Here is a 16,263-nt window from a genome sequence, read left to right as displayed (position 1 = left end):
CACACACAGAAACACACACAGAAACACACGCACGCACACACCCACACACACACACACACACACACACACACACACACACAGAGAAACACACACACACCCACACACACACACAGAGAAACACACACACACACAGAAACACACACACACAGAGAAACACACACACACACCCACACACACACACACACACCCACACACACACACACACAGAGAAACACACACACACACACCCACACACACACAGAGAAACACACACCCACACCCACACACACACAGAGAAACACACACACACACACACCCACACAGAGAAACACACACACACACCCACACCCACACACACAGAGAAACACACACACACACACACCCACACAGAGAAACACACACACACACACACACCCACACACACACACACAGAGAAACACACACACACACACACCCACACAGAGAAACACACACACACACACCCACACACACACAGAGAAACACACACACACACACAGAAACACACACACATACCATGTGTTTCTTGTCCTCCTGGAAGTGTGTGTTGATGAAGAGTCGCCCGGTGGCGTACACCAGAGAGTTCTCTACATGGTTTACACACTTATCCCAACGAGGGCTCAGGGAGGACGTTCCTGTGGTTACCTAAAAATACACAGGTCAATACTGATATATGAGTGTGTGTGTCTGTGTCTGTGTGTGTGAGTGTGTGTGTGATGGTGTATGTGTTTGGATAGGTATGATCAGTGCGCGTGTATATCTGTTTATGGTACAGACCCGTGTGAAGTCCAGGTATCTGTATAAGAAGCGTCGGCTGAGAGTTGTGATCTTGGAGAATACTGTCCTCCATATGACATAGTTACTAACTGTCCTATAGAAACCATATAGAAACAATATGACATAGTTACTTACGTTCCTATAGAAACAATATGACATAGTTACTTACTTTCCTAATGAAACAATATGACATAGTTACTTACTTTCCTATAGAAACAATATGACATAGTTACTTACTTTCCTATAGAAACAATATGACATAGTTACTAACTGTCCGATAGTGTGTGTGTGTGTGTGTGTGTGTGTGTGTGTGTGTGTGTGTGTGTACCTGGGTTCAGTGGTGTTGATTAGTTTAAACAGCTGTTTGAAGTAGGTAGGGACGCGGACGATCACTGGCTCAGAGGAGTAGACAGACCCACCTTCTCCTGTTGACTCTACTACTGACTTCACAAATGACAACCAGTCAAACTACACACACACACACACACACACACACACACACACACAGAGGGAGATTGAGAAACTGAGAAACACACATAAGAGAGAGAGAGAGAGAGAGAGAGAGAGAGGATGGGTACCTGTGGAGCAGTGGATAGAGAGAGGATGGGTACCTGTGGAGCAGTGGATAGAGAGAGGATGGGTACCTGTGGTATGGAGCAGTGGAGAGAGAGAGGATGGGTACCTGTGGAGCAGTGGATAGAGAGAGGATGGGTACCTGTGGAGCAGTGGATAGAGAGAGGATGGGTACCTGTGGAGCAGTGGATAGATAGAGGATGGGTACCTGTGGAGCAGTGGATAGAGAGAGGATGGGTACCTGTGGAGCAGTGGATAGATAGAGGATGGGTACCTGTGGAGCAGTGGATAGAGAGAGGATGGGTACCTGTGGAGCAGTGGATAGAGAGAGGATGGGTACCTGTGGTATGGAGCAGTGGAGAGAGAGAGGATGGGTACCTGTGGAGCAGTGGATAGAGAGAGGATGGGTACCTGTGGAGCAGTGGATAGAGAGAGGATGGGTACCTGTGGTATGGAGCAGTGGAGAGAGAGAGGATGGGTACCTGTGGAGCAGTGGATAGAGAGAGGATGGGTACCTGTGGAGCAGTGGATAGATAGAGGATGGGTACCTGTGGAGCAGTGGATAGAGAGAGGATGGGTACCTGTGGTATGGAGCAGTGGAGAGAGAGAGGATGGGTACCTGTGGAGCGGTGGATAGATAGAGGATGGGTACCTGTGGAGCAGTGGATAGAGAGAGGATGGGTACCTGTGGAGCAGTGGATAGAGAGAGGATGGGTACCTGTGGAGCAGTGGATAGAGAGAGGATGGGTACCTGTGGTATGGAGCGGTGGATAGAGAGAGGATGGGTACCTGTGGTATGGAGCGGTGGAGAGAGAGAGGATGGGTACCTGTGGTATGGAGCGGTGGAGAGAGAGAGGATGCGTACCTGTGGTATGGAGCGGTGGAGAGAGAGAGGATGGGTACCTGTGGTATGGAGCGGTGGAGACGGGAGATGGTGTATCTGTTGTACATGTTCTCACTGGTCCGGTTCTCGAATGGAATCACAATCTACACAGAATAAAAGAAGTCACAACACAGAAAACACACACACACACAGGAGCATCCACACGCTTACACTTATACACACACACCTGGGCCAGTTTGGTCTCAAAGGCCAGTGCTTCTCTCATCTGAATCTCAGCTGCTTCCAGTGGAGCTCCTAACATCACTGCTACGTCCACCATGAGGTTTAGAAGAGCACTACGATACTACACAGACACACACGTATACATAGGTCCATATGTTTTATAAGCATGGCGTATAAATATGGAATTCAAGTTTAAGAACGTTTTTGTTGACTTACTGCCTGAGCGCTGGTGGTGTTGGTGATGTAATCATCTCTGGAGGAGAGAGACAGAGACGCTTGGTCCAACTACAGAGACAGAATGATAAGCTGGTTGGACCAGGCCTAGTAATACATTCTCTGGTTGGACCAGGCCTAGTATTACATTCTGTAGTTGGACCAGGCCTAGTAATACATTCTGTAGTTGGACTAGGCCTAGTAATACATTCTGTAGTTGGACCAGGCCTAGTAATACATTCTGTAGTTGGACTAGGCCTAGTAATACATTCTCTGGTTGGACCAGGCCTAGTAATACATTCTGTAGTAGGACCAGGCCTATTAATACATTCTCTGGTTGGACCAGGCCTAGTAATACATTCTGTAGTTGGACCAGGTCTTGTAATACCTTATCATACTGTAGTTGGACCAGGCCTAGTATTACATTCTCTGGTTGGACCAGGCCTAGTATTACATTCTCTGGTTGGACCAGGCCTAGTAATACATTCTGTAGTTGGACCAGGCCTAGTAATACATTCTGTAGTTGGACCAGGTCTTGTAATACCTTATCATACTGTAGTTGGACCAGGCCTAGTAATACATTCTGTAGTTGGACCAGGTCTTGTAATACCTTATCATACTGTAGTTGGACCAGGCCTTGTATTACATTCTCTGGTTGGACCAGGCCTAGTAATACATTCTGTAGTTGGACCAGGTCTTGTAATACCTTATCATACTGTAGTTGGACCAGGCCTTGTATTACATTCTCTGGTTGGACCAGGCCTAGTAATACATTCTGTAGTTGGACCAGGTCTTGTAATACCTTATCATACTGTAGTTGGACCAGGCCTTGTATTACATTCTCTGGTTGGACCAGGCCTAGTAATACATTCTGTAGTTGGACCAGGTCTTGTAATACCTTATCATACTGTAGTTGGACCAGGCCTTGTATTACATTCTCTGGTTGGACCAGGCCTAGTAATACATTCTGTAGTTGGACCAGGTCTTGTAATACCTTATCATACTGTAGTTGGACCAGGCCTTGTATTACATTCTCTGGTTGGACCAGGCCTAGTAATACATTCTGTAGTTGGACCAGGTCTTGTAATACCTTATCATACTGTAGTTGGACCAGGCCTTGTATTACATTCTCTGGTTGGACCAGGCCTTGTATTACATTCTCTGGTTGGACTAGGCCTTGTAATAATTTATCATACTGTAGTTGGGCCAGGCCCTGTAATTACTTACCATTCTGTAGTTGGACCAGACCCTGTAATAACTTATCATTCTGTAGTTGGACCAGACCCTGTAATAACTTATCATTCTGTAGTTGGACCAGACCCTGTAATAACTTATCATTCTGTAGTTGGACCAGACCATGTAACAACTTATCATTCTGTAGTTGGACCAGACCCTGTAACAACTTATCATTCTGTAGTTGGACCAGACCCTGTAATAAGCATGAGCATGAGTTGGAGTTGGAGTGAGTCGTCATGCTGTACCTTACTCTGCAGGTAATATGACACATTACATTACAATGGAACGATTTGATTAGTGAAATGTTAGCTAGCTACATAGTTGTCTTTGTATCAAAGATAAAGGTGTAGTATAGAGAAACTATCGAGGTTAGCTAGCCAGCTACCATTCGTTCGCAGCGACGCCATTTTTTCAAACAAAGTCAACACCGCAGCCATTGCTAGCTAGCCAACACTACCAGCTAGCAGTACTGTAGCAACGAAATACAATATCATTTTAGTCAATGAGAATTTTTCAAAGTAAAGCTTCACTTTCGGAACATTCGAGATGTGTATTCCACTTGTGTAGCTAGCATGACTGACTTTGTGCTAGCTAGCGGTGGCAAAGGAATCCTCATCTCTCCCAAGTGGACATTCTCTCCTCATTTGAATTCCATGCTGTCACAGTCACTAGCCCATTCAAGCTTAACATCCTTATCATTTATCGCCCTCCAGGTTCCCTTGGAGAGTTCATCAATGAGCTTGATGCCTTGATAAGTTCCTTTCCTGAGGATGGCTCACCCCTCACAGTTCTGGGTGACTTTAACCTCCCTACGTCTGCCTTTGACTCATTTCTCTCTGCCCCCTTCTTTCCACTCCTTTCCTCTTTTGACCTCACCCTCTCACCGTCCCCCCCTATTCACAAGGCAGGCAATACGCTTGACCTAATCTTTACTAGATGCTGTTCTTCTACTAATCTCACTGCAACTCTCTCCAAGTCTCCGACCACTACTTGGTATCCTTTTCTCTCTCGCTCTCCTCCAACACTACTCACTCTGCCCCTACTCAGATGGTAATGTGCTGTCGCAACCTTCGCTCTCTCTCTTCCGCTACTCTCTCCTCTTCCATCCTATCAACTCTTCCCTCTGCTAAATCCTTCTCCCTCCGATCTCCTGATTCTGCCTCCTCAACCCTCCTCTCCTCCCTTTCTGCATCTTTTAACTCTCTATGTCCCCAATCCTCCCGGCCGGCTCGGTCCTCCCCTCCTGCTCCGTGGCTTGATGACTCATTGCGATCTCACAGAACAGGGCTCCGGGCAGCCGAGCGGAAATGGAGGAAAACTAGACTCCCTGCGGACCTGGCATCTTTTCACTCCCTCCTCTCTACATTTTCTTCATCTGTTTCTGCTGCTAAGGCCACTTTCTACCACTCTAAATTCCAAGCATCTGCCTCTAACCCTAGGAAGCTCTTTGCCACCTTCTCCTCCCTGCTGAATCCTCCTCCCCCCCTTCTCCCTCTCTGTGGATGACTTCGTCAACCATTTTGAAAAGAAGGTTGACGACATCCGATCCTCGTTTGTTAAGTCAAATGACACTCCTGGTCCTGCTCACACTGCCCTACCCTATGCTTTGACTTCTTTCTCCCCTCTCTCTCCAGATGAAATCTTGCAAATTGTGACGGCCGGCCACCCAACAACCTGCCCGCTTGACCCTATCCCCTCCTCTCTTCCCCAGACCATTTCCGGAGACCTTCTCCCTTACCTCACCTCGCTCATCAACTCATCCTTGACTGCTGGCTATGTCCCTTCCGTCTTCAAGAGAGCGAGAGTTGCACCCCTCCTCAAAAAACCTACACTCGATCCCTCCGATGTCAACAACTACAGACCAGTAACCCTTCTTTCTTTTCTCTCCAAATCTCTTGAGCGTGCCGTCTTTAGCCAACTCTCTTGCTATCTCTCTCAGAATGACCTTCTTGATCCAAACCAGTCAGGTTTCAAGACTGGTCATTCAACTGAGACTGCTCTTCTCTGTGTCACGGAGGCTCTCCTCTGCTTTTATCCTTCTAGACCTATCTACTGCCTTTGATACTGTGAACCATCAGATCCTCCTCTGCACCCTCTCCGAGCTGGGCATCTCCGGCGCTGCTCACTTTTGGATTACGTCCTACCTGACAGGTCGCTCCTACCTGGTGGCGTGGCGAGAATCTGTCTCCGCACCACGTGCTCTCACCACTGGTGTCCCCCAGGGCTCAGTTCTAGGCCCTCTCCTATTCTCTCTATACACCAAGTAACTTGGCTCTGTCATATCCTCACATGGTCTCTCCTATCAATGCTACGCAGACGACACACAATTGATTTTCTCCTTTTCCCCTTCTGATAACCAGGTGGCGAATCGCATCTCTGCATGTCTGGCAGACATATCAGTGTGGATGTCGGATCACCACCTCAAGCTGAACCTCGGCAAGACGGAGCTGCTCTTCCTCCCGGGGAAGGACTGCCCGCTCCATGATCTCACCATCATGGTTGACAACTCCATTGTGTCCTCCTCCCAGAGTGCAAAGAACCTTGGCGTGACCCTGGAGAACACCCTGTCGTTCTCCGCTAACATCAAAGCAGTGACCCGATCCTGCAGGTTCATGCTCTACAACATTCGCAGTGTACGACCCTACCTTACACAGAAAGCGGCACAGGTCCTAATCCAGGCACTTGTCATCTCCCGTCTGGATTACTGCAACTCGCTGTTGGCTGGGCTTCCTGCCTGTGCCATTAAACCCCTACAACTTATCCAGAACGCTGCAGCCCGTCTAGTGTTCAACCTTCCCAAGTTCTCTCATGTCACCCCGCTCCTCCGCACACTCCACTGGCTTCCAGTTAAAGCTTGCATCTACTACAAAACCATGGTGCTTGCCTTCTGAGCTGTGAGGGGAACGGCACCTCCTTACCTTCAGGCTCTGATCAGACCCTACACCCAAACGAGGGCACTGCGTTCATCCACCTCTGGCCTGCTGGCCCCCCTACCTCTACGGAAGCACAGTTCCCGCTCAGCCCAGTCAAAGCTATTCGCTGCTCTGGCAACCCAATGGTGGAACAAGCTTCCCCACGACGGCAGGACAGCGGAGTCACTGAACACCTTCCGGAGACACTTGAAACCCTACCTCTTTTTGGAATACCTGGAATAGTATAAAGTAATCCTTCTACCCCCCCTCCCCCACCCCCCCATAAAAAAAGGTGGTTGTCCCACTGGCTATCCTAAGTTGAATGCACCAATTTGTAAGTCGCTCTGGATAAGAGCGTCTGCTAAATGACTTAAATGTAAAGGTAATAACTTATTATTCTGTAGTAGGACCAGGCCTTGTAATAACTTATTATTATCTATCTGTAGTAGGACCAGGCCTTGTAACAACGTATTATTATCTATCTGTAGTAGGACCAGGCCTTGTAATAACGTATTATTATCTATCTGTAGTAGGACCAGGCCTTGTAATAACTTATTATTATCTATCTGTAGTAGGACCAGGCCTTGTAATAACGTATTATTATCTATCTGTAGTAGGACCAGGCCTTGTAATAACTTATTATTATCTATCTGTAGTAGGACCAGGCCTTGTAATAACTTATTATTATCTATCTGTAGTAGGACCAGGCCTTGTAATAACGTATTATTATCTATCTGTAGTAGGACCAGGCCTTGTAATAACAATATACAAGGAAATTCTCAAAGCCACTAATGAGAACCTTTACGACCTTGTACCTAGCCGGTGGGGTGCCCCCACCCAGGGAGTGGCAGTTCTGGCAACACTAGCTGCAGTAACCCATGGGGAGGGGGTCACACTCGAATAATCAGAGAGGGGGCATATTATTGTGTGGTCCTCTGTAGCTCAGCTGGTAGAGCACGGCACTTGTAACGCCAAGGTAGTGGGTTCGATCCCCGGGACCACCCATACACAAAAAATGTATGCACGTATGACTGTAAGTCGCTTTGGATAAAAGCGTCTGCTAAATGGCATATTATTATTATTATTATTGTGGTCCTGGTGGCACAAAATAATCAAAGGTCTGACTGCACGGAGATGCTTGGGAAAATGGTCACAATGGGGGACCAGCATGTGTGTTTCAGGGGAAGGGGGGGTATCTGATCTCCATCACATAGGACTGGACATTGGTTCATCAAACCTCCACATTTTTGCTCAATTTTGATCAGTCTTGCTTTCTCAAACAGCTGTTACTGTATATGCATTCGTAAATCAAGTCCTTTCTTGAGTTGGGCTCTGGGATGGAACAACTGTTGAGCATCAGAGCTAATCGTTGTTTGTGGGGGAAAGAGGTTGAGTGTGTATGAGTGTGTGTGTGTGTGTGTATGTATCCCACATCTGTTGCTATGGGGTAATGATTTTAGGGACAATATAGGATGAATCACAATAATTGTTTGCTAAAATAATAATTGCTTGCCAAATATGACATTTTTGTAATGGCAATCCTGGTTATTGGTAACAATCCTTTACATGAACTGCATTATTACGAATATTATTAGTTAATTATGGAAATTAAGGTACGCAGGATTTTTAATATATATATTTTAATAGCTATATATATACAGTGGGGGAAAAAAGTATTTAGTCAGCCACCAATTGTGCAAGTTCTCCCACTTAAAAAGATGAGAGAGGCCTGTAATTTTCATCATAGGTACACGTCAACTATGACAGACAAAATGAGAATTTTTTTTCCAGAAAATCACATTGTAGGATTTTTAATGAATATATTTGCAAATTATGGTGGAAAATAAGTATTTGGTCAATAACAAAAGTTTCTCAATACTTTGTTATATACCCTTTGTTGGCAATGACACAGGTCAAACGTTTTCTGTAAGTCTGCACAAGGTTTTCACACACTGTTGCTGGTATTTTGGCCCATTCCTCCATGCAGATCTCCTCTAGAGCAGTGATGTTTTGGGGCTGTCGCTGGGCGACACAGACTTTCAACTCCCTCCAAAGATTTTCTATGGGGTTGAGATCTGGATACTGGCTAGGCCACTCCAGGACCTTGAAATGCTTCTTATGAAGCCACTCCTTCGTTGCCCGAGCGGTGTGTTTGGGATCATTGTCATGCTGAAAGACCCAGCCACGTTTCATCTTCAATGCCCTTGCTGATGGAAGGAGGTTTTCACTCAAAATCTCACGATACATGGCCCCATTCATTCTTTCCTTTACACGGATCAGTCGTCCTGGTCCCTTTGCAGAAAAACAGCCCCAAAGCATGATGTTTCCACCCTCATGCTTTACAGTAGGTATGGTGTTCTTTGGATGCAACTCAGCATTCTTTGTCCTCCAAACACGACGAGTTGAGTTTTTACCAAAAAGTTCTATTTTGGTTTCATCTGACCATATGACATTCTCCCAATCCTCTTCTGGATCATCCAAATGCACTCTAGCAAACTTCAGACGGGCCTGGACATGTACTGGCTTAAGCAGGGGGACAAGTCTGGCACAGCAAGATTTGAGTCCCTGGCGGCGTAGTGTGTTACTGATGGTAGGCTTTGTTACTTTGGTCCCAGCTCTCTGCAGGTCATTCACTAGATCCCCCCGTGTGGTTCTGGGATTTTTGCTCACCGTTCTTGTGATCATTTTGACCCCACGGGGTGAGATCTTGCGTGGAGCCCCAGATCGAGGGAGATTATTAGTGGTCTTGTATGTCTTCCATTTCCTAATAATTGCTCCCACAGTTGATTTCTTCAAACCAAGCTGCTTACCTATTGCGGATTCAGTCTTCCCAGCCTGGTGCAGGTCTACAATTTTGTTTCTGGTGTCCTTTGACAGCTCTTTGGTCTTGGCCATAGTGGAGTTTGGAGTGTGACTGTTTGAGGTTGTGGACAGGTGTCTTTTATACTGATAACAAGTTCAAACAGGTGAAATTAATACAGGTAACGAGTGGAGGACAGAGGAGCCTCTTAAAGAAGAAGTTACAGGTCTGTGAGAGCCAGAAATCTTGGTTGTTTGTATGTGACCAAATACTTATTTTCCACCATAATTTGCAAATAAATTCATAAAAATCCTACAATGTGATTTTCTGGATTTTTTTTCCTAAATTTGTCTGTCATAGTTGACGTGTACCTATGATGAAAATTACAGGCCTCTCTCATCTTTTTAAGTGGGAGAACTTGCACAATTGGTGGCTGACTAAATACTTTTTTCCCCCACTGTACTTGCGTACTATTGTTTGTACAGATGAATGTGGTACCTTCAGGCATTTGGAAATTGCTCCGAAGGATGAACCAGACTTGTTGAGGTCTACAGTTTTTTTTTTCTGAGGTCTTGGATGATTTGTTTTCATTTTCCTATGATGTCAAGCAAAGAGGCACTGAGTTTGAAGGTAGGCCTTGAAATACATCCACAGGTACACCTCCAATTGACTCAAATTATGTCAATTAGCCTATCAGAAGCTTCTAAAGCCATGACATCATTTTCTGGAATTTTCCAAGCTGTTTAAAGGCAAAGTCAACTTAGTGTATGTAAACTTCTGACCCACTGGAATTGTGATACAGTGAATTATAAGTGAAATAATCTGTCTGTCAACAATTGTTGGAAAACTTACTTGTGTCATGCACAAAGTAGATGTCCTAACCAACTTGCCAAAACTATATTTTGTTAACAAGACATTTGTGGAGTGGTTGAAAAACGAGTTTTAATGACTCCAACCTTAGTGTATGTAAACTTCCGACTTCAACTGTATGCTTAAAGTACTTTGCTTCCTCTTTCAAAATATCATTTGGTGAATCATGTGTGACTCCGTCATTTGTAACAAGTTTCAGTAAAACATTTTTGGTAGCATTTCTATGTTGAAGATAAAAAATTATTTGGTGCATTTTTTCCCATATTCCATCCAGTTCGCTTTATTTTTATAATATATTACACTTGATCTTTCTTGAATAAGTTCCTCCATTTCTTTTTGTTTTTCCTCTAACTTATTCTGAGCCTCTATATTACAGTTTTATTGTTGTTTATCTGTACTGTTAGTCCTTCCATTTCCTTTGTTAATATGGACTCTTTGGACCTAATACTTATTTTCCACCATAATTTGCAAATAAATTCATTAAAAATTCTACAATGTGATATTCTGGATTTTTTTTTCTCAATTTGTCTGTCATAGTTGATGTGTACCTATGATGAAAATTACAGGCCTCTCTCATCTTTTTAAGTGGGAGAACTTGCACAATTGGTGGCTGACTAAATACTTTCTTTCCCCACTGTATATAAAAATATATAATGCAAATCAAGGGGAGGGCGATGGAAATGATGTTGGTGGTTAATCTGCTTCTGTTCTGTGGGTGGCACTGTGTGCTGTTTTCGAAGGATGGGTCCCGGTTTCTCGGGGGCTTTGGGATCCGGGGGGACGGGGGCGGTCTGCCGGGTCACTGGGATAACAACCCAACTTGGGATGGGGAGGGGTTTTAGCGGGTGGAATAGTAGGGAACAATTGGAGGTTTACTTAGTAGCAACGCAAATATCATGGTACAGCTATATGGACACTCAATCACTATGGTACTTTTTAATGGTGAGTTTGCAAACATATATTGTGATAAATAGATTTGAAACTTGTATCTCATTATGGTAAATGGTGAAATAAGTATAGCCAGTTATAATTGTATTGGCTTAGCAGATAATAAGAAAAGACGATCAGTATTTACCTGCTAAAAGAGAAGGAATATAATATCTATTGTTTACAGGAAACTCATTCAACAATTTTAGATGAAGTTGTGTGGAAAAGGGACTGGTGGGGCAAAACATATTTCTCCCATGGGCAAAGAAATTCAAAAGGGGTGAGGATATTAATTAACAGTAATTTTGATCCGAATGTGAAAATTGTCCAAACAGATCCTCAAGGTAGACGGATGATGTCAAATATCAAATCAAAACTAATTGTATTTGTCACATCCGCCGAATACAACAGGTGTAGACCATACAGTGAAATGCTTACAAGCCCTTAACAACAATGCAGTTTTAAGAAAAATAATTGTTAAGTAAAAAATAGATACAAAAATAAATAAAAATAAAAATAAAAATAATTAAAGAGCAGCAGTAAAATAACAGTAGCGAGGCTATATACAGGGGGTACCGGTACAGAGTCAATGTGCGGCGGCACAGGTTAGTCGAGGTAATTGAGGTAATATGTACATGTAGGTAGAGTTATTAAAGTGACTATTCATAGATAAAAGAGGTGGTGGGGGGGCAATGCAAATAGTCTGGGTAGCCATTTGATTAGCTGTTCAGGAGTCTTATGGCTTGGGGGTAGAAGCTGTTAAGAATAATAATAATAATATGCCATTTAGCAGACGCTTTTATCCAAAGCGACTTACAGTCATGCGTGCATACATTTTTTTTGTGTATGGTTGCTCCCGGGGATCGAACCCACTACCCTGGCGTTACAAGCGCCGTGCTCTACCAGCTGAGCTACAGAGGACCAGAAGTCTTTTGGACCTAGACTTGGCACTCCGGTACCGCTTGCCGTGCGGTAGCAGAGAGAACAGTCTATGACTAGGGTGGCTGGAGTCTTTGGCAATTTTTAGGGCCTTCCTCTGACACCGCCTGGTATGGAGGTCCTGGATGGCAGGAAGCTTAGCCCAGTGATGTACTGGGCCATACGCACTACCCTCTGTAGTGCCTTGCGGTCGGAGGCTGAGCAGTTGCCATACCAGGCAGTGATGCAACCAGTCAGAATGCTCTCAATGGTGCAGCTGTAGAACCTTTTGAGTATCTGAGGACCCATGCCAAATTTTTTCAGTCTCCTGAGGGGGAATAGGCTTTGTTGTGCCCTCTTCACGACTGTCTTGGTGTGTTTGGACCATGATAGTTTGTTGGTGATGTGGACACCAAGGAACTTGAAGCTCTCAACCTGCTCCACTACTACTCGGTCCTCTTCTTTTTCCTGTAGTCCACAATCATCTCCTTTGTCTTGGTCACGTTGAGGGAGTGGTTGTTATCCTGGCACCACACGGCCAGGTCTCTGGCCTCCTCCCTATAGGCTGTCTCATCGTTGTCAGTGATCAGGCCTACCACTGTTGTGTCGTCGGCAAACTTAATGATGGTGTTGGAGTCGTGCCTGGCCATGCAGTCATGAGTGAACAGGGAGTACAGGAGGGGACTGAGCACGCACCCCTGAGAGGCCCCCGTGTTGAGGATCAGCGTGGCAGATGTGTTGTTACCTACGCTTACCACCTGGGAGTGGCCCGTCAGGAAGTCCAGGATCCAGTTGCAAAGGGAGGTGTTTAGTCTCAGGGTCCTTAGCTTAGTGATGAGCTTTGAGGGCACTATGGTGTTGAACGCTGAGCTGAGCTGTAGTCAATGAACAGCATTCTCATGTACAGTAGGTGTTCCTTTTGTCCAGGTGGGAAAGGGCAGTGTAGAGTGCAATAGAGATTGCATCATCTGTGGATCTGTTGGGGAGGTATGCAAATTGGAGTGGGTCTAGGGTTTCTGGGATAATGGTGTTGATGTGAGCCATGACCAGCCTTTCAAAGCACTTCATGGCTACAGATGTGAGTGCTACGGGGGTCGGCAGTCATTTAGGCAGGTTACATTTTTACATTTTAGTCATTTAGCAGACGCTCTTATCCAGAGCGACTTACAGTTAGTGAGTACATACATTTTTTATTTTATTTTCATACTGGCCCCCTGTGGGAATCGATCCCACAACCCTGGCGTTGCAAGCGCCATGCTCTACCAACTGAGCTAAACGGGGCCCAGTTGGGCACAGGGACTATGGTGGTCTGCTTGAAACATATTGTATTACAGACTCAGTCAGGAACAGGTTTAAAATGTCTTTGAAGACACATGCCAGTTGGTCAGCGCATGCTCGGAGTACACGTCCTGGTAATCCATCTGGCCCTGCGGCTTTGTGAATGTTGACCTGTTTAAAGGTCTTACTCACATCGGCTACGGAGAGCGTGATCACACAGTCATCCGGAACAGCTGATGCTCTCATGCATGCTTCAGTTTTGCTTGCCTTGAAGCGAGCATAGAAGTAATTTAGCTCGTCTGGTAGGCTCGTGTCACTGGGCAGCTCGCGGCTGTGCTTCCCTTTGTAGTCTGTAATAGTTTTCAAGCCCTGCCACATCCGACCAGCGTCGGAGCCGGTGTAGTACGCTTTGCCTGTTTGATGGTTCGTCTGAGGGCATAGCAAGATTTCTTATAAGCGTCCGGATTAGAGTCCCGCTCCTTGAAAGCGGCACCTTTACCCTTTAGCTCAGTGCGGATGTTGCCTGTAATCCATGGCTTCTGGTTGGGGTATGTACGTACGGTCACTGTGGGGACGACATCATCGATGCACTTATTGATGAAGCCAGTAACTGATGTGGTGTACTCCTCAATGCCATCGGAAGAATCCCGGAACATATTCCAGTCTGTGCTAGCAAAACAGTCCTGTAGCGTAGCATCTGCGTCATCTGACCACTTCTTTATTCAGTCACTGGTGTTTACTACTTTAGTTTTTGCTTATAAGCAGGAATCAGGAGGATAGAGTTATGGTCAGATTTTCGAAATGGAGGGCGAGGGAGTGCTTTGTATGCGTCTCTGTGTGTGGAGTAAAGGTGGTCTAGAGTTATTTTTCCTCTGGTTGCACATTTAACATGCTGGTAGAAATTAGGTAGAACGGATTTAAGTTTCCCTGCATTAAAGTCCCCGGTCACTAGGAGCGCCACCTCTGGATGAGCGTTTTCCTGTTTGCTTATGGCCTTTTACAGCTCATTGAGTGCGGTCTTAGTGCCAGCATCGGTTTGTGGTGGTAGATAGAAAAATATAGATGAAAACTCTCTTGGTAAATAGTGTGGTCTACAGCTTATCATGAGATACTCTACCTCAGGCGTGCAAAACCTCGAGACTTCCTTAATATTAGATTTCGTGCACCAGCTGTTGTTTACAAATATACACAGACCGCCCCCCCCTTGTCTTACCGGAGGCAGCTTTTCTATCTTGCCGATGTAGCGTATATTCCGCCAACTGTATGTTATCCATGTCGTCGTTCAGCCACGACTCGGTGAAACATAAGATATTACAGTTTTTTATATCCCGTTGGTAGGATATCTGTGATCTTAGTTTGTCTATTTTGTTATCCAATGACTCTACGATGGTAGAGGCAGATTACCCACTCGCTGTCAGATCCTTAGAAGGCACCATGATGACAGAGGTGAGTGCTACGGGGACGAAAGTCGTTTAGTTCAGTTACCTTTGCTTTCTTGGGTACAAGAACAATGGTGGCCATCTTGAAGCATGTGGGGACCGCAGACTGGGATAGGGAGAGATTGAATATGCCCACAAACACATCAGCCAGCTGGTCTGCACATGCTCTGAGGACGCGGCTAGGGATGCCATCTGGGCCGGCAGCCTTGCGAGGGTTAACACGTTTAAATGTCTTACTCACGTCGGCCACGGAGAAGGAGAGCCCACAGTCCTTGGTAGCGGGCCGAGGCGGTGGCACTGTGTTATCCTCAAAGCAGGCGAAGAAGGTGTTTAGCTTGTCCGGAAGCAAGACGTCAGTCTCGGCGACGTGGCTGATTTTCCTTTTTGTAGTCCGTGATTGTCTGTAGACCCTGCCACATTCTTGTGTCTGAGCTGTTGAATTGCGACTACACTTTGTCTCAATTCTGACGTTTTGCTTGTTTGATTGCCTTACGGAGGGAATAACTACACTGTTTGTATTCTGCCATATTCCTAGTCAACTTGCCATGGTTAAATGCAGTGGTTTGCGCTTTCAGTTTTGTGCAAATGCTTCCATCTATCCACGGTTTCTGGTTAAGATAGGTTTTAATAGTTACAGTGGGTACGACATCTCCTATACACTTGCTGATAAACTCAATTATCGTATCAGTGTATTTGTCTAAATTATTTTCGTAAGCTACCCAGAACATATCCCAGTCCGCATGATCAAAACAATCCTCAAGGTGAACTAACAAAACAACTACAGAACCTTACACCTAAGAGCTAGTTGCGAGGCCGCCATCTCCGTCGGCGCCATCAAAGCCTATTGGATGATAACTTGTTTTTAACTAGGTCAGAAGAATTTATAACTGACTTTTTCCGACATAACATAGGTACAGCAGATTCCGTTATTGTATGGGACACTTTTAAATGTGCCTTTAGAGGCCATCCAATTCAGTATTAATCTCTGAAACAAAAGCAATTTAGGTCCAAAGAGTCCATATTAACAAAGGAAATGGAAGGTCTAACAGTACAGATAAACAACAATAAAAACTGTAATATAGAGGCTCAGAATAAGTTAGAGGAAAAACAAAAAGAAATGGAGGAACTTATTCAAGAAAGATCAAGTGTAATATATTATAAAAATAAAGCGAACTGGATGGAATATGGGGAAAAATGCACCAAATTATTTTTTTATCTTCAACATAGAAATGTAACCAAAAATGTTTTACTGAAACT

The 16,263-nt window shown here is 45.0% G+C and overlaps 1 protein-coding gene across 3 annotated transcripts in view; it reads right to left on the bottom strand.

Moving 5' to 3' along the window:
• Positions 1–16,263, bottom strand: part of phex (phosphate regulating endopeptidase homolog, X-linked) — a 52,056-nt gene that overhangs the window by 10,034 nt on the left and 25,759 nt on the right. For 2 of the 3 annotated variants that reach the window (XM_045221678.1, XM_045221679.1), the window contains exons 6-11: positions 2,630–2,698; positions 2,418–2,534; positions 2,251–2,334; positions 1,103–1,242; positions 775–868; positions 514–642 (exon numbers count right to left, since the gene is read on the bottom strand). In XM_045221678.1, coding sequence (XP_045077613.1) covers positions 514–642; positions 775–868; positions 1,103–1,242; positions 2,251–2,334; positions 2,418–2,534; positions 2,630–2,698 — 633 coding nt within the window. The remainder of the gene's footprint in view (positions 1–513; positions 643–774; positions 869–1,102; positions 1,243–2,250; positions 2,335–2,417; positions 2,535–2,629; positions 2,699–16,263) is intronic. The other variant, XM_045221680.1, reaches the window with a different exon arrangement.

Source organism: Coregonus clupeaformis, chromosome 7, assembly GCF_020615455.1.
Source record: "Coregonus clupeaformis isolate EN_2021a chromosome 7, ASM2061545v1, whole genome shotgun sequence".
Lineage (NCBI taxonomy): Eukaryota > Metazoa > Chordata > Actinopteri > Salmoniformes > Salmonidae > Coregonus > Coregonus clupeaformis.
Note: the sequence above shows the minus strand (reverse complement) of the source record. Positions and strands in the feature narration are given on the sequence as shown.